The sequence below is a fragment of the Daphnia pulex genome, chromosome 9 (genome assembly GCF_021134715.1).
Source record: "Daphnia pulex isolate KAP4 chromosome 9, ASM2113471v1".
In the NCBI taxonomy this organism is placed as follows: Eukaryota; Metazoa; Arthropoda; class Branchiopoda; order Diplostraca; family Daphniidae; genus Daphnia; species Daphnia pulex.
The window spans coordinates 2,458,924-2,476,834 of NC_060025.1; the positions used below are offsets into that span (position 1 = coordinate 2,458,924).

At 44.5% G+C, this 17,911-nt stretch overlaps 2 protein-coding genes across 6 annotated transcripts; both read left to right on the forward strand.

Moving 5' to 3' along the window:
* Window positions 1–236: 236 nt before the first annotated feature.
* On the forward strand, window positions 237–10,835 carry LOC124202380 (protein qui-1-like). Of its 2 annotated transcripts, none has more exons than XM_046598725.1 (13): window positions 237–387; window positions 5,202–5,575; window positions 5,637–6,294; window positions 6,614–6,931; window positions 7,044–7,319; window positions 7,396–7,536; window positions 7,689–8,389; window positions 8,467–8,668; window positions 8,756–9,272; window positions 9,335–9,759; window positions 9,826–9,911; window positions 9,974–10,106; window positions 10,185–10,835. In XM_046598725.1, exons 2-13 carry the CDS (start codon window positions 5,282–5,284, stop codon window positions 10,427–10,429), a joined length of 3,996 nt encoding a protein of 1,331 aa, XP_046454681.1. In that variant the 5' UTR covers window positions 237–387; window positions 5,202–5,281; the 3' UTR covers window positions 10,430–10,835. The 2 variants fall into 2 exon arrangements, with proteins under 2 accessions (XP_046454681.1, XP_046454680.1); XM_046598724.1 differs by lacking the exon at window positions 237–387 and adding an exon at window positions 2,758–2,912.
* A 2,525-nt stretch (window positions 10,836–13,360) lies between these two features.
* On the forward strand, window positions 13,361–17,835 carry LOC124202379 (sodium-dependent nutrient amino acid transporter 1-like). 4 transcript variants are annotated; one of them, XM_046598722.1, is made up of 10 exons: window positions 13,361–13,601; window positions 14,663–14,827; window positions 14,913–15,026; window positions 15,105–15,252; window positions 15,383–15,611; window positions 15,686–15,956; window positions 16,098–16,201; window positions 16,273–16,736; window positions 16,810–17,078; window positions 17,146–17,835. In XM_046598722.1, exons 2-10 carry the CDS (start codon window positions 14,666–14,668, stop codon window positions 17,392–17,394), a joined length of 2,010 nt encoding a protein of 669 aa, XP_046454678.1. In that variant the 5' UTR covers window positions 13,361–13,601; window positions 14,663–14,665; the 3' UTR covers window positions 17,395–17,835. The 4 variants fall into 4 exon arrangements, with proteins under 4 accessions (XP_046454678.1, XP_046454679.1, XP_046454676.1 ...); XM_046598723.1 differs by having other exon boundaries at window positions 13,423–13,601; window positions 14,916–15,026; XM_046598720.1 differs by lacking the exon at window positions 13,361–13,601 and adding an exon at window positions 14,020–14,240.
* The last annotated feature ends 76 nt before the right edge of the window (window positions 17,836–17,911 follow it).

Consider the following 17,911-nt stretch of genomic DNA (forward strand, 5'->3'; position numbering starts at 1 on the left):
AATACAAAAGTTGTGAGATTGAAAAAATTGTAATTTGTCGTTTTCTACGTGTCAAAAGCAGCACGAAATGTGTCAGTAAAATTGTGCAAGTTGCGAGAAAAAGTCGATCGGCAGTTGAATAATGATGACACACACACAAAAGTATGGTTAGAGAGTTTCCGCGCAAGTCATTGGTTGGTGGCTCTTTTGGCTACCCCTTCCTCCTTTAAGGTAGAAAACCCGCGTGCTCTTTATTCAGTCGCGTCGTTCTAGTCGTCCTGGTCGGACGTGTTTTCCGTCGAGTCTCTTACACTGTACGATTATTTGATTGCATTTAATTAGAAAAAAATATTTTTTAAGTGGACAATTATTTCTGGGACATTTTTTGAACCACGTGGAGCAAACAAGGTAAGACCCATTTATCAGAATTGATTTTTTGGTGTGTCGAGTTGTTGTTAAGAGAACCCATATTGAATGGGAATATGTAATCCATCAGCTGGTGCACTCACCTGGATTACATTTTAGGGCTTTTTCTTTCGACCGAATTAAAGATGTTATTCCACTTTGCTTCGAGTGTGTGTACAACGTTTAGGGTTTATTTTGGGACGTCCGTGGGATTTTTAAGTGCTGCATTTTGAATGGAAATTGAACGTCAACATTTCCGCTCTCATTTAATTGCGTTTGAATGTAAAATTTGTATTGAGATCGTCGTAAGTTTAAACCTTGGGCCCGTATGTTTCTCGTGAAACATCAGATTGACGTTCAAACTTTCTGATCGTTAGATGGCGCTGTCCTTTTTGATGACTGAAAAATTACTTTGTTCGGACATGAATTATTCAGCAACAGGCCGTTCAGATTGGATCGATAATTTAATTAAAAAATTCCCCCTCCTTTTTTCATTATAAACGTTAAAATAAAAATGTTTCGTTAAAAGAAATGGTTTTGTGGGTTGGGTCGTTATTCAAAACTTGAAAACAGTCGATCGATTTTAAGTCAGTGAATGATTTCCCCCGTTCGCAAATGGAACCATGTCGCCCATTTTTACTGATGAATAATTATGAAGAGAACATGCCAAAGGGGGTGCTCCGGGATTATAGTTTACTGACGACGAGTTGAGTGATCTTTTTCCACCCATTTTGTGCTTTGTTCTGATGTCCTGTCTAATAATGGCGTGTGCAACGGAAATGAGCATCAGAGGCTTTTAGCCGCGTGATTGTCGCTCATTATCCGCCAGTCGGTTGCTTCGTGTACAGCCCAGCAGCGACAAGCGAGCAAACAGTTTCGTTAGCCCCAAAGATGCAATCCCGTCGTAATCCTTACACAACCCATTCCCGTTGATATAACCCCCCAAAAAATCTCCAAATAAGACGATTGAATTTGAGTCTGACGTTGTCGTCGCTATCGCCTTCACCCAGACTTTTTGGTGAAATTGAAAATGTAACCGACTCGACTTTTTCGTAGTTCTTGGAGCCCAGCCCAGGTGGTTGTATAACTTGAAAAATATGGCGATCGATATGGCACCCTATATACTGTTTTATTCATTTCCCACCTCCTCTCCACTCACTGGGGACCGAATAGGAAACGGAAATGATGAGAAACATCTTCCGTTGATAATAATAAAAAAGAAGCGGGTCTAAATCGTTTTTTTACTTCCCGCATCATGTACACGTAGTTTATATGTATACCTGTTGCCGTCAGCAGCAGCTAATATCCCGCGTTCAAATAATTTTTTTAATAAGTTTTGTGGAGGTCGTTGGGGATCGCAACATTTTACACCGAGATTAAAATTAATGGCGTCTTTTTTTATTTTACTTTGGCCAGCAACAGACGCTTGTTTTATGAATTCACTAGGTGTCCCGGCCGGCCTTTTTTATTCCCGGCTTTAAACAAAAACAAATGCGGAGCAGCAGGAGAAGGAGAAGGGGGTTTATTGATTTCTCTTTTTTATTAGGCGTGGGCCATTTTGTAGTTGGACATTGAAACGCACTTTGCCCGGATTCATTTAATCCTCCCAACATTCGACCCAACTCTTTTTTATTTTTATTTTATTATTTTTAAATAAATCTCAAATGAGTTTACTCTGAAATATTTTATCATTCCGAGAATATTGATACGTCACGCAACGCTGCCATTGGGTCTGCACGAAAGTTTGATTTTCCCCGTTGAAAGTTGAATAAAAGAAAAACTTTTGTGAAGAAAGGACGTAGTAGATCACACACACACACACACGCGTGCAGCTTTAAAATTTTTGCGGCGTGCAAACTTTTCTCGGGATCGTGACTAATCGTCAATCGCCGACTTTGCTTATCTTTCAAAAATCCCGCCCGTTTTATTCGCTAAATCAGAAAATCTTGAAAATAAAATCAAAATAAAAAAAGTTATTTTTACTTCCGACAAACTCCGCAGTTGCCCGGAAGGCATCGCCGGAAGGATTTTGTGAAGAAGAGCAAAAAGAAAGTGTGTGTCTACTTTACGTCAGCAGACGATTCATCACCTTGACAAATGATTGCCGATCGATTAAACTGTTTCTATTATGGCGCGCGGAACGTGAAATTTATTTTTTATTTTAAAACTCCCGCCATACCGCCAATCCCGTTGGTGCGTGAAAGGGTGGTGGTGGTGGTGGGGGGGAGAACAACAATTCTGTCGAGTGACGCAAAAAAATTCCCGTGAAACTTTTATTTCTACACAAACCAACTACTTGTGTGTGTGTGTCTATAAATAACGCCACGCCCTTTTTGCTCCCGCGCTGACAATCAAGGAACCTGATGATGCATTGTCAAAGAGTTATGTTGCATGTCGACATGGAGTTCGGGAGTACAGTTACTTTGGTTAACACAAACAATCCCAAAGTAGAAAAAAGAAAAAGAAAGAAAACAAAAATCTTTTTTCGCTCAGTTTGTTGCGTGACTTTTAATGATGGGCTTTTTGGGGTAAGCCTTTTTTCTTCTTTTTCTTTTGCGGGAGTAAAGTATCACGTTTGATGTCCGACTATAAAAAAAGGCTCGAGCTTCGGTCGTAATGTTTTAGAGTTGTCCTGTGGGAGGGAATTTTCAAAAATGTCGTAGCGCCGGGAAAAGTTTTTTCAAATATTCCCGGGGATTATTTATGAAATTGTATTGTGTGTGTGTGCAGTCGGGATTTTGTGTATCGACGTGAAACTTGTCTATTGCTCTGAAAACTTTTGTTTCGGGAACAGTTGCATTTTGCCTACGGCGATTATCCCGAATTTGCAGATGTGATTGGAAGTCTTTGCATCAATTCGGTTAGGAACGAACGTAACACAAGTTTGAGCGATGGCGTGATCCCCCACAACTTTTCTGTGTGTCCCCAACTTGGACGTTCGATCACGCCAACTGTAAATGCACATACAAAAGGTCAAACGATCTCTACGAATTTTTTAAAAAAGAAAAACTTTTGGGTGAAATTTTTTGGTTAAAGTTGACGGGAAGTCTAATCGATAAAACGTTGGGTCCCGCCATTTATTTTCAAATCTGTTTATATACATCCCGTCTGCCACGGGAAAACCGAAAACCACACACAGTGTGTGTGTGCGTCTGCACGATATTGCCAGCCTAGATCCGCACACACACACGCACATATATACAGAACCAAAGTTATTATTATTCTTCCAGCCTTTGCTAGCTTCGCTGGAAATGTTTATAAATTGCTGATATAGCTCACGAAGACGGTGTGGCCGGAGGATCTTGTACACAGGCGCCCCTCCCCCTTATTCCAATAACAAACAACAATGACAACAAAACCAATATGCAGGAGAAGGTTGTGCACACAGATGGTAGGCATCCGATTTTTATTTTTCAAATTCTGGATGCCTGATCCAGAAATATCGACTGCAAAGTCCTACACACACGCAAAGCCTATATGCACACACACACGTATTGTTGAGCTCATGTATAGAATAAGGGCGGGGCTTTACTTAATATGCCTAATAGGCTTTTTGGGCCCTTATACATGTAGGGTCTATTAAAAGTGGGTCAAAGAATGAAAATAATAATCAAAGAATGAAGATTGATGCGGTAGTTTCTCTATACACCAAAATATCGACCGTCTAAACAAGATTTTGAAAGGATTGATCCTGGAATTTTTGCTTGAAACATGGATGATTTCACAGTATATTGTCAACTTGCCAATGTGATATCATCTGATTGGATTGAATAACAAATTCAGGGGAGAGAATTTCTCGAAAATAAAAAGAAAAAACTGGAACCTAAATAAGAAATGCGCTAGACTTTTTTTGGGGGGGGTACGTATTTCCCGATGACTGTACTACTAGCAGAGCGTGCGTCTTGATTCGCTTTTCTGTAGAAATAGACACGGAGAAAAAGGGCTATACCATCCCTTCCCCAGCGCTCTTCTTCGGATGATAATAGATTGCTCAAGCTATAAAAAAGAAGATGAAAGCGCAACAACAGAAAGCGGCTCTCTCTCCAAAAAGAAAAAAGAAAATGTAAAAGAAAAATAATTTTTCTTCAGTCCCTAAAGAGACCCTCTTCAAAAGGATTCCATTCTTCTTTCTTTTTCACCAAGTTAGTGGGGGATAGTGGGATAGTGCTTCTTTTTGTAGAAATATATTTATATACCTCTATATAGTATTTCCTTGCGGGAAAAAAAAAACCGTGATGTTTGGATAACAAACGGACCGACCGTGATGACGGCCGGCTTACCGGAGCGTGCACACATTTTTCTACGGCCGCCTCTGACTACTACGAATCCCGTGCTGGTGGAAAGAATAAACAAACCTTATTCTTATTTTTTAAAAGAAGAAGAATGTGTGTATTGTAATATTTGAGCTCTTTAGTTACGACTCTTGTTCGCATAGACACACAGTCTCACCACGTATAACATTTGATATGGGACGTTAGATATTTTTGGTGCTTAAAAGAATAAGGAAAATGTGTGTATGTGTGTGCGCGCTGGATGTATACTTGGCTATTGATTTATTTGATGTCTTGATGTCGTGCGAGAGCTTAGAGCTTCGTTTAGATATTATATATTATATATATCTCTTGGCCGCCGCGTTGCCCAGCTCGGATTATGACATGTCCAGCCAATGTATGTAAGGGGGTGTATCAAAAGAAAGCCGGGGAAAAATAACATTCAGGATTTTATTTCCTTTTTTTTTCCTTGTAACTCAATTATCATCAGACGGAAAATCTCCTGGAAATTTCGGTCTTGATTGTCTATTTTTCTTATATTTTCAGACTATCCCATTTTGTGTGTATCGTCCAGCAATCGAATCAAGAACGTCATATCAAAGGGCCTCTCACACACAGTGTCGACGATGAGCGCCGAATTCTGCTGGACAAGGACGGCTGATCATGTCCGACTGGCGGAAATCGCTTCTCGCCAAAGTTCCTGCCTGGCCGCCAGTTTCAATCAGCTTCAACTTGTCGACCCTTGGGCCAATCCCGTCACGTTGGCGCCCAGTTCTTCCCAGCAGCACCGCTCATCGGGGCTATTGATCTGGACGGGCCAGCCGCAGGCGGACGACGCCACAACTCTTGCCACCACCACCACCTACGACTACCGCAGCTTGGCATTGCACATCAACAGTTGGCTGGAGAACCTACCGACGGTATCAAAGTTTCAACTGTTATATTCTATGACGATGGAATTGTTGGAAACTTTGTCATTAGGATTCCAAGTGGAACCGATCCTTGGTGGCGGTGAGAATCGTTGGGACAACACCGGACGCTTTGCTGGCGGATGATTTGTACCAGAGTATCCGGCGTGAATTATTTGGTGTCGGGTCCACCAAGGATCCGACGACGACGGCCGACGGCCACTGGACCCAGCGACTCGGTTGCCAACTGCCCAAAGATAGCCGGTTGAGCATTTTGCTGGCCGGGATCGATCGACTCGACTCTTGGGGACTCATATCGGTCGACAAGCTTCCGGAAAACGTCCGTCTGATTGTCACTTGTTCCACCAGCCTCGTCAAAGATGTTCGCGGATGGACTTGCGTTCAGATGACCCGTCCCGAAGGTCCCGCACAGCCGCCAAAGGTTTGGTCGTCGGATCCGATCCTGGGTCCTTTGATCGCCTCCCCGGCGGGCGTCAATGACAAAATCGACGCCATTTTGACGGCGTTTTTTGATGAGGTCGAACGCCAATATCCGGCGGATTTCGTCCACAAATCATGCGCCATCCTAACGCTAGCCTCGGGTCTGGCCGGATGCAATTCTTCCGGACTGGCGGAAGACGAATGGCGTCAATGTCTCGACCCCAATCCAGCAGCAGCAGACGACAACAGCAGCCTCCAACAAACCCTGAGGCAGTTGATCCAGTCATTAGGTATACAAACCACTCCGCCTTTTATTTATTTGTTGGCATTTCAAATATTTTGATTGCAAATACCTCGGGGGCAGACTGTAGAGGTTCAAATGGAAATCATTCGAGTCAACAATAGAGGCGAGGAAAAGTTAATATCGACGGTACAAGGGCTGAACTCTCTTTCCGTTCGATGGATATTTGATTGATTTCCAGGGCCGTTTGTGTGTTGACTTTTGTGTGTTCCGCCGTCCGTGAGCGCCATCTGCACTCTAAAAGGAACTCTCTTTCTACTTCAGACACTCAAAGTCTATTTGCATTGGATTATCGATCCACTTGTTAGATCCCCTTCTGATCCGGGTGGCCGCCGCTGCTGCTCCGCTTCCTTCCGGCGCAATGGAACTGGCGGAAACGGAGGATGAAACGCAATCGGAAAATCAAACTGGCGACCTTTCTTACTACTACAGCTGGAGCCAGCCGGCCTTGTCTTTTGCCCGTCGACGCTACAAGAGCCAGTGCGGAAATCCGGGCTTGCTGGCCGCCTTCGCATCCATCCCGTCGGCTTTCAAGGAAATCAAGGAGAACAACAACGTCGTCAATGCGGCCGTCGATTCATCTGTGGCTGCACTTCGCTGGGTGGCCAGGTTCTTCTCCATTGTCGGTAAGGAAGAATCGCTGAGCCCCCGGTTGCCCGGCCATTTAAGACGCGGGCCAACAAATATAATAATCTTCTTCTTCTTCTTTTGATCCGTTACGTTGGTGATCCACTTCAGCCGAGACGTCGTTGTACCTGGAAAGAGATCAATTCGAGGAAACGCTATTCGACTGGAGAACGTGGAGACTGGCCGCCCAGGCTGGACGGATGGGTTTGAGCCTCATCTCGGCCGCCGTTCAACAGTCGGCCACCAGGTGGGTGGACTCGCATCTTTGGCTGCTCGAGCGATCCTTGCCGTGGATCAACCAGGCCGATTACGTGGCCAACGACTTGAGCGTCATTTCATCTCAACAATTGGCCGCCCAGCTGACGGTGGCCCTCAAACCTTACGCCGGTATTATATATATTACATTGCATTGTGTTGAAATGAATTGCAATCAACTGAATCTATTTAAAACAAACCAAAATAGATAAAGAGAATAGCAGCCAACACCTGTGGCGATTGTATTGCGATGCCCAGGCGGAATGCGATCAATTTGGCGGACCCGTTCTCATGGCCATGCCATCCGGATGGAATTGGAATCACTCCGGGAAGCCACTAGAAAGAAAAGGTCTCTCCCCTTTTATAACCTAAATTGTAGTTTAAACTTAATGTTGTTGTTGTTGTTATTTGGATGTGGTTTGGCGGAAGGATTTTTAATGTGCACTCGACTACAATGACTTACGCATTTCTCTGGTTTCGGTACAACAACAACAACAACAGTGGACAACGCCTTTCAGAGGGAGCCCATCCAATTAATGACGGCCAGTCCGGACGGCCAGTGTCTGGTCCTGGTCACGGCCGATTCTATTGATCCTTTCTTCAGCCTGTCGGCGGCAACCGGACGCCGGATGGCCGTTTACAAAGGGCACAGCGGCCGTGTGACTTGCGTCCACGTCACGGGCGACGGATGTCACGTCATCAGCGGCTCGGAGGATCTCAGCGTCATCGTCTGGGAGTTGCACAGCGGCAACGCCATCTTGCGGATCAGGGAGCACATTGCTTCCGTCTCTTGCGTGTCGTCCGTCCTGGCCAGCCGGATGATCATTAGCGGAGGCGAGGACAGCATCGTCATGTCGTTCCAGTGGCAGCCGGGCAAAGGACAAGGACAGGGAGGACCCAGTGAGTCGAAAGAGTCGAGGCTGGCCCGCATCGATCACCATCGCGGACCCATCACGGGCCTGGCCATTAATCACAGGGAGGACGTCCTGGTGTCGGCCTCTCACGACGGATCGCTTTGTCTATGGTCACTGGACAACTGGACGCTCCTCAATTTGATCGAAGTCGGACAGCCAGTTGGACACGTCACTTTATCAAGGGACGACGTCTTTCTACTGGCCGTCGGACTGGAAGACGGACAGCCTCGGCTCTTTTCGCTCACGACCGGATCGCCCCTCAGGACGTGGACTGATTTGCCCATCAAAGTAAATTTCTTATTAGATTAAATGGCATTCAAACATGATTCAAAGTTTATTGATCCCCAAATTTCGGTTGAAATCAGGTCGCCGGGGCCATGATTGTCGGCGGTAACGGACACTCTTACGCCGCCATGATGGCCGGAGATGGCCGGTTGATGTGTTACGACTGCCACAGCGGACAGCTCGTCCACACGCTCTCGATCGATTACCCGGGCAAAAATGCGGCCTCGTCAACGTCCGTCTGCTGTACCCGGGCCAACGATCCTCGACTCCTCTTTCATTCCGGTTGGCTTTTGATTTCACCCTCTTCCGGTCGAGTGGGCCGTTTTGATTTGATTTGACGTGTTTGTGTTTTTATTGCATTTATTTTAGTGGGCAACAAAGTCAAGATGTGGCTGCTGCGCTACGAGGAGAAGCGGCCAGTGGTGGCGGTGACCAGTCCCATGACCTACCTGGCCATGTCGCCGCTAGACGGCGCCGTAGTGGCGGCAGGCGACCGCTCGGGCCAAGTGCAATTGTGGCGGACGTCCAATTTGTCGAAAATCGCCCAATGGGGTCATCCGTCGGCGCCGGTGAGTGTCGTAAACTTCGACGCGGCCGGACTCTACGTCGCCTCGGCCGCCGAAGACGGAACGGTCGCCGTCTGGCACTTGGATGCCGGCCAAACGCTTCCGCCAACTCAGATCCACCCCATCGGCTGCAGGATCAACCAACTGGCCATCATGGCCGACTGGAACGGCTACGCCGTTTCCTGCGATTCCAACGAAACGGTCGTCCAGTGGAAACTGGGAACCGGAGAAATTGTCCGCCAGTGGAACCTCGCCGCTTCCAAGCTCCTGGTCGTGGCCAACAACACCCGCTGGATGGCCGGATCGACTAGATCCAACAGGTTTTTCATTTTTATTTTGAAAACAATTTAACAAATTTTTGATCTGATCCTTCATTTTTTAGCGTTCGATTGTGGTCGCTGGATTCTAACGAGGAGAACAAGGAGGTGGTGGCCGTGAGTCACGCCGAAGAGGTCCTGTGTCTGGCGCCTACGCCGGACAGCCGCTACATCATCACCGGCTCTAAAGACTCGTCGTTGAAGATGTGGGACGTTCTGGCCGGACCGTCAGATAAAGGCGGCAAATTGGTGCAAATTATGGCCGGACACGGTGATCACGTCACGGCCGTCGTGGCGTCGCACGTCGCCAATGTCCCGGTTCTGGCCAACACGGCCAACAGCAAGCATTTGCTGGTGGTGTCGGGATCCCGCGACGGCCAGCTCATCATTTGGGATGCCCAGCACGGCAGCGAGATCCATTCGATGAGGCGACACGTGTCGGCCATCACTTGCCTCAAAGTCACCTCTGACGGCTCTGTCGTCGTGTCCGGTAATACACTCTAATTTGATTTAAAAAATAACTCAATTGATTACAATTAATTTGATCCCAAAATAGGATCGGAAGACGGAACGGTTCGCGTGTGGAATATGAGACTGGGCACTAGCCTATCATCTTTTGCCTTAGATTGTCCCGTTTATCAGGTAGTAACCATTTTAACCAACACCCGATATCTTGAATTGATTATAAATTGATTTGTCATTAGATTGTCATGTCACCGGACGCTTCCAGAATGTGGATTAGAATGGCCCAGAAACCGATTCCGGCTATTTTGGAACTGAGACACACACCGGCTGTCCACGTCAAGACAGAAGTGGCTTCTCGCCCAGCTTCGCCAGGTAAATTCAATTCCATCGATCGACATTTCAATTCTCTCCAATCAACAATTTAAAAAAAATTTCGACTTTTGTCCACAGTCCACCTGAAAAAAGCCCCGCCCACACGCCGTCTGCTCAAGAAGGAAATCTCACTGGACTCGTACACTTGGCTCAAGCGATACGGAACCAAGAACGGCGGCGCCCAGCAGCAGCATCACAATCAAGCCTCGGCTCACGCCCAGCAGCAGACGTCCGTCTCACATTCGCCCACCGTCGAGTCTGTCCTCATGAAACTCTCGAGACGCAATTCCTTTTGCAACGTTCCAGAGTCTGGCGAAACCTAAACAAACGGATATGCAAAAATTAAAATTAAACCAGACGATATTTACCAGTCGCGATCCTATCGATTGATTTTTAACACATTTCTCGTATTTCCTTGAAAAATCCCTTTCACTTGATCTCGTCGACTCTAAATCGATCCTGTCTGCGTTTTAATCCCCCTCATCTTTCGCACGAAACCTGCACGACTAAACCAAAGAATTCAAATACGCGTAGTTTACTAAAAATTAGTCAGCCCCTCGATATTGTTATTTATTTATGATATAAATTATAACCTATTTTATACCGGAAATCCTATTATTTATTATTATTTGATCATCATTCCTCTCTCCCTAAATCGTTTTGGCTGTTTCATTCGTTATATATTTACTATATTTAAATAAGACGGCGAATATATAATAATGATTGTGATTATGTCAGTTGTGTCGATTTGAATTTTGAATGTGCGTGTTTATCGTTAATCCCGCGTTATTTTTTTCACCCATCTTCAACATTCGTGACAATCAAATCGAATTGTCGTCCCCCTTAATGTCGCATCGCATCACCCGCAAAAACCGGATTATTTCGAAAAATACAATCAAATTAAAAAAACAAATCAGTTAGAAAGAAAAAAGATTAAAAAAACCACTTTCTCAATTCTCACGACGTTATTTTTATACCCGGCACGGAGTGTGCGTCATTGAGAAACTATCAATTTTAAATTCCGATTACAATCACCGAATTCGTTAGAAAGAATTAAAGCGGTTGAATGGCCCCGAGCGCTCAGAACCGGAGAATATCCAACTGATTCTAATCACACATTTGGTCGTGAATCTAATAATACCTGGCGGTTATATATATCTAATATACAGTCGCCCCCTCCCCCTTTAATCAAGTCGACAAACAAAAATTCTGTGACAGACATGATCGTGGGATACGCAGTCGACTATATTTCTCTAGTGGTAGGATCAATTGGATCCTGTGAAAGGTTCACCAGATGAATTCTGAGTGGCTATGCAAACAAGTCAATTGTTGCGTGTACATCTAAAATGCCAAAGAAATCATTATCAAACAGTTGGTGTGATTAGAGAACCAGTCAATGTACGCATGTGAAAAGCCAATTGATATAATATTGCGGACTTTATGTATTCATCGTTCCGCTTGGGAAAGAGGAGAAACGATCCACGAAATGCGGTGCTGATGTACAGTCTACTTGCGCAGTCTGCGTTATCTTTTCCTTTTTTCCAGTTACTACGAAAAAATCTTTTTTCCCGATGCTAGGCGGCCCGTCGCCCGGCAACATTTAGGTCGCCATGGAGTCCGACAGGGTTCTCTCTCTCTGCCGAGCTATAGTTGAATGCGACGTACTATACTATACTATACTATACACACACATCAATAATAATGAAAACCTTTCAAGTCGATCATCATAGTAGAGAGCTGCTTTGGCTGCCTGTCTTGACAGTCGTACTATATAGTAGTAGACTACGTAGTAGTTGACGTAATAATTGATTTGCGCGTTTGACTTTTTCTACCGTGTACTAATGGGCTGCTGGTTGGCTGTGCAGTGGCGTCGCGGAACTGGACGGAGCTGAGGTTAAAGACCGGAAGGAGAAGCCAACACCATCATGTGAAATTGATTAGATATCGACTCTCTACTGTACTGTGTAGTACATTTACAAAGAAAAATAAACAAAACAATTATTTATTTGTCTTTAATAGTATTGCCCTTGACACAACTTTTTAATTTTTTGTTTCCTACCTGCGCGTTTTGATAATGAAAAAATAAAAAAAATATAGGAACGGCGGCGAATCGAATCAACATCGTTAAGGGTCCGCTATCCATTCAAGAACAATAGAGAATGGGCCAGCGGGGTCATGTCTCGCGTGTGAGATCAGCAGCGTGAGTCTTTGACGAGAGTTGACGGATCGGACAAGCTTTCACGCTATTGTCTGCAAATGGAAATAATAAACGAGGAAAAACGTGGAAATTTGTTTTCGACTGGGGAGTATAGAAAAATAACTCACAAAATAGTGGCGGGTGTTACGATTCCGTGCCGAGTCAAATCAGTCGACGAAATTTCACGCGTTCCGCTCGATCAGCTGAATTGACCTTTTCCCAGAAATTATGTTCGTTTTTAAATGAGTCCCACCCGCAATCTATCTGGTATTTTCATTAATTTTCAGGATATTTCAGGAGAAAACGCTCGCGCCACTCTTGAATTATTCATCGAGAACCCATTTCCGGTGAACTAAGAGGTTGCGTAATTATTAATTAATCATTTTCACGCGCAATACAAGTTTTGACATATCAACTCGATAAACATTGACTCGGCGTCCCGTGTGACTGTAATAACGAGAGAGAATAAAACCACGACCAGCATGTGTAAACAGGTGTGCAACAACAATCGACAATTGACTAACACGCCCCACAAAACTACATCCAAATGTATTCGTAATGGCTTATTGGGTTTCCCGTTCGATTTCGATACATTCTCTCATTTTGGACTATCTATTGACAAACGAAATAATAGTATAACTAAAACCAACCCCCTGGAAAGGAATTAAATGTGCCACGGCCAACAACCGGTAAGCCATTTCCTTCTGTTTTCCCTTTTTTGTCTTTTATCCCATCAACTTGCGACACAGTTTGTAAAAACAAATAAATGGTACTACCTACCACCCACCAATAAAACAAAAGTCTATATATCAATTAACCCGATTTTGTTTTGTTTTCTTAAAAGTTTTGAACCCACCCGACAACCTTGACATTATTCGAGCCACTTTAAGGGGAAACTTTTGTTTTCCATATTTTTTGTAAGCTTTTATTAGATTCCAGGTGAGATCGACAAAGTGAATACACAAACCAATGTGGCTGGGCTATACCGACGAGAAAACAGGGAGGAGCTTGCCGGTGGGAGGAGTATATAGGAGACAACAACACAGGTGTGCGCACACACACTTCCCAATAGGAGGGGAGACCAGCTTTTTTTGTTGGTTGTTGTTGATTGAAACCGCACAAAGGAGAGAGAGAAACAGTTTCACTTGGTCGTCGCAGATATTCGAGCAGCAGTGCCACTCACTCCCAAACCTTCCACGCATCACCACCACCTGTCTCCTTTCGTCACTTATTGTTGGTCAACTCGTACGTGTGTAACAGTGCAACTTTTTCCCCCCAACAACAAAAAATCATCGCAGGTAATTATCATTTTCAATTTACTTTTTTAAGAATCAGCTTTTTATTTTGGTCTGCACTTGACATTGGAAATGGAAATGTCATATTGGGATTGCATGAATATTTTTCATTTGAATCGGACGTGTTTGGATTACACAATCACGCTATAGGAAGAACCCCGTTTTGTCATTTTAGTGAGTCAGACCATGTCCGACGCGCTCATTGACATTCATTACACGGAAAAATGTTTTTAAAATAATAAAGAAAAAAAACGTCAATGGTAAGTTCTATTTCCTTCCCGCCGTTCGGTCGTGATCATAATTAAAATTAGGAAAAAAAAAATAAAAACGGAAATACCGGGATAGATCGTGATCGCGGGAGAAAGCCGCTATGATGAGGAGGGGTGGACAGAGAAAATGTTGTGGTTTTTTGGGTTAGTATTAGGCCCGTCGTTCATCGGGACGGTTTATTGTGATGAAACTAACGTGTGTCCAATCATGTAAATAACTTGTTAATCCGATTGAATTGAAATCAATTTCATTAGTTTATTTATTGAATCCGTCCAAGTTTCTCCCTTTTGTTACTCAACTCGTTTTGGGTTGGGTCCAACCGCACGTCATTCTCAAATGGCCACCATTTACGTGATTTGGAAAATCTTAAAGGTAAAAAAACCTCCCGAAAATTGGTTTTACCGTCCGGAAAAAAACATTTCTATTGCGCGGTTTTTAGTTGTTAAAAAAGTGCGGTAATGTGCTGCTGGGGTTTTTACTCAGTTTTTCCTTGTATTCGTCCCCTCACCAGGAAATGCGTAAAGTGTCACTCACGTAATACCTAATCATCGTGACACGATTTTGCGGTTTGAATTGTTGGTTATTTCTTATCGCAATACGGAAGGAGCTTCCGTTTGACGCAGTACGAAGCGGAAGTAGAATCCGGATTGCGGATACCGAATTTGATTGGTTGTGGGGTTGACATATAAAAGGCCCGGGATTCATTTTCGACGTTCATTCCACTTTCCGAGTTTGAAGTGATCGTGTAGTATTTTTACCATCTTAAATTAATTCATTTCACATACAATTAACAGAACATGGGCAAGAAAGACGGAAGCGGCATACCCAATGCGGCGTTCGTGCTGGACGACGACGACATCTCTGGCAAAAGCCCGGCAGCCCTTGCCGTTCAACAGAATAAACAACCGCCCGCTATCACGGCCGGCAGTCCCGACGTCTTCAGCTCGGCAGAAGTCTCGGTATAAAATATCATTAATTATTCACCTGTATACCCAGATTCTGACAAGCCAAGAAATTCAACGATTCATTCATCACCTTTTTCAGCAGAACGATGAAGGCCAGCAGCGTGATACCTGGGGCAATCCGGTTGAATTTCTCATGTCGTGCATTTCACTCTCGGTCGGCCTGGGCAACATCTGGCGGTTCCCGTTCACAGCCGTAAGATTATACCCCCATCATCAACATCCAAACTCGATTTTCTTATTTATTTATTATCTGGCGTGATTTATGATGCAGTACGAAAATGGCGGAGGAGCTTTTTTGATTCCGTATCTAGTCGTTCTACTTCTGATCGGCAAACCGCTCTACTTCTTGGAGATGATCTTGGGCCAGTTCTCCAGCTACGGATCTGTCAAGGTCTGGGCTGTCGTGCCCCTGGCCAAAGGTACGGTACACGAAAGAATAAATCACTGATTCATTGAACGAGCTTGCTGAATCTCTCTTATCGATCGATAGCTTTTAAAAATCCGGATGGCGAAATAATGAATGGCAACTTTTATATGTTGTATAAATAGGCGTGGGCTACGGTGGCGCACTTGCGACGTGGTTCGTCGTGACGTATTACTGCTGTTTAATGGCCCTGACCGTTTTCTATTTCTTCTCGTCCTTTCAATCCGTCCTGCCGTGGACGGTTTGCGATCCGGCCTGGGCCACTTCGACCTGCTACAACAGCAGCGCCGCCAGCAATTTGACCGGAATTGGCAATTTAACTGGCCGGACGTCGAGCGCTGAAGAATTTTTCAAGTACTACCAAACGAAAATTTTAAAATTTATTTTTACAGAATTTTTAGAATTATTAATTTGCATAAATTCCATAGCTACAACGTGCTGCAGAAGATCGTCAACATCGACGATGGCGTCGGAATTCCGGAATGGCGATTGACCTTGTGTCTGCTTTTCTCCTGGATCATTATCGCTCTCATCTTGATGAAAGGTGTGGCCTCATCCGGCAAAGCCGCTTATTTCACGGCCATCTTCCCTTACGTCGTCCTCCTCACTTTGCTCGTCCGCGGAGTGACGCTGGACGGCGCAGTCGACGGAATCCTCTTCTTCATCACTCCCCAGTGGGATAAAATCCTCACTCCTCAGGTATGACATTTTGTGTCTTATTTCTTTTATTCATTTCTAATCCAAATCCCCTTTCACCCATGCGAGAAAAATGGATTTAAATGTTTTAAAACGACACGCGTCCTTGTCCCTGATTTGATGATCTATTTCAATGATTCACAGGTGTGGTATGCAGCTGTGACGCAATGCTTCTTTTCCCTCTCGGTCGGATTTGGGCCAATCATTATGAACGCCAGTTACAACGGATTCCGCCACAGGATCTATCGGTATGTAATATTGAATGGAATTCTTTTTATTTATTTATTCATTCAACTTATTCATAACTTGAAATCTACAGGGACGCCACGATCGTGAGTTTCATGGACACTTTCACGAGTTTGCTGGCCGGCGTGACCATCTTCTCCATTCTGGGCAACTTGGCTCACGAGTCGGGCAAATCGATCGAGACGGTCGTCCAGGGTGGCACCGGATTGGCTTTCATTTCCTATCCGGAAGCCATTTCCAAGTTTGACGTTGTCCCTCAACTCTTCGCCGTCCTCTTCTTCCTCATGCTCTTCACCCTCGGCGTGGGCAGCGCCGTCTCCCTGTGCGGATGCATCATCACCATCATCTGCGACGCCTTCCCCAACTGGAAGCGATGGATGGTGACGCTCGTCATTTGCTCCGCCGGATTTCTATTAGGTCTCGTCTACGTCACGCCCGGCGGGCAGCACGTTCTCGACGTCGTCGACTTTTTCGGCGGCGGTTTCATCATCTTCGTCATCGCCGTCGTCGAAGTCACCGCCATCTGTTGGATTTATGGTGAATATAATTTTAAAAAATCAATTTTACAAATTTTTAAAAACAGAAAAATGAACGGATTTTGATTTGAAAGGATTGAAGAATTTCTTGCGCGACACGGAATTCATGTTGGGCATCCGCCTGGGCATCTACTGGAAATTCACTTGGGGATTTTTCATTCCGCTCTCTTTGATGGGCATCTTTATTTACTCTCTGGCCAACTTCCGCACTTTTGTCACCGATGGCTACGTCTATCCAGCTTCTTTGACTGGCTCCGGGTGGGTACTCGCCGCTTTGGCTCTTATCCAAGTGCCAATCTGGGCCGGAATTGCCATCTACAAACGGAAAGGATCTCTCTTGGATGTAAGTTGTATTTGCTACTAAATAGTCAATCGACTTGTATCAAATTGGAATTTTTGAATTTCTATAGCGGCTAAAGGCTAGTGTGACACCCACGGAGAACTGGGGACCGCAGGACCCCAAAATCCGGTCCCAATGGATTCTTTTCAAGCAAGAGGACTACTCTGAACACCAATCGTGGGCCTGGTGGATCCCGAAATGCGTCAAGAAAATCGTCAAGATTGATGGACATTCTTTCCAATCTGGTCGTCCCTCACCCTCTACAGCGGCCATCGTCGATATGGACGGGCAGGCCAGCATGGGCAACAACAACAAATGAAAAAGGGGAAACCATTTAATCTAACCTCATGTGATGTCTGGCATTGTAGTCGCCCGACATATTATGGCGCCATTCACTTTTACAAAGTGATTTTTTAAAGTTCTAAAACAACAAAAGGATCTATACTAATTAGTATAATAATCTTATTTTACTAACTTATACGGCCATTCGTTCTTTTATTTTTAGTCGAGTCTCATAATCAATTCATTTGAAGATTGTCCTGTAGTTTTGCATGTTGCGTTCTTTTTTTAAACTTTATTTCAAAGCGTGTTTCAAATTTCCCGCCGACAATTTATTTGTCAACGTCTGTGTTATACATTGGTTAGTTACGTCGATTGACTATTATTATATTGTGATCAAAAATTTTCTTCCCTATCAACGAGCCAACGTCCATAACTCCATATTTAACCAATGTGTGTCTATACAATATTCTTCCATTGAGCCATGAACTTCTGATTGCGCCTGATTTTCAGTACTAGATTTATATGATATAACCGTTTATAAAATCAATCCTTCC

Bases quoted from the DNA above. Each gene is read 5' to 3' on its own strand.
- LOC124202380 (XM_046598725.1), top strand. From the start codon at position 5,282: ATGAGCGCCGAATTCTGCTGGACAAGGACGGCTGATCATGTCCGACTG. The intron at 5,576-5,636 runs GTATCAAAGTTT...CTTTGTCATTAG, and splicing joins GGCTGGAGAACCTACCGACG to GATTCCAAGTGGAACCGATC. The intron at 8,390-8,466 runs GTAAATTTCTTA...GGTTGAAATCAG, and splicing joins GGACTGATTTGCCCATCAAA to GTCGCCGGGGCCATGATTGT.
- LOC124202379 (XM_046598720.1), top strand. From the start codon at position 14,205: ATGGCCACCATTTACGTGATTTGGAAAATCTTAAAG. The intron at 14,828-14,912 runs GTATAAAATATC...CACCTTTTTCAG, and splicing joins TCAGCTCGGCAGAAGTCTCG to CAGAACGATGAAGGCCAGCA. The intron at 17,079-17,145 runs GTAAGTTGTATT...GAATTTCTATAG, and splicing joins GGAAAGGATCTCTCTTGGAT to CGGCTAAAGGCTAGTGTGAC.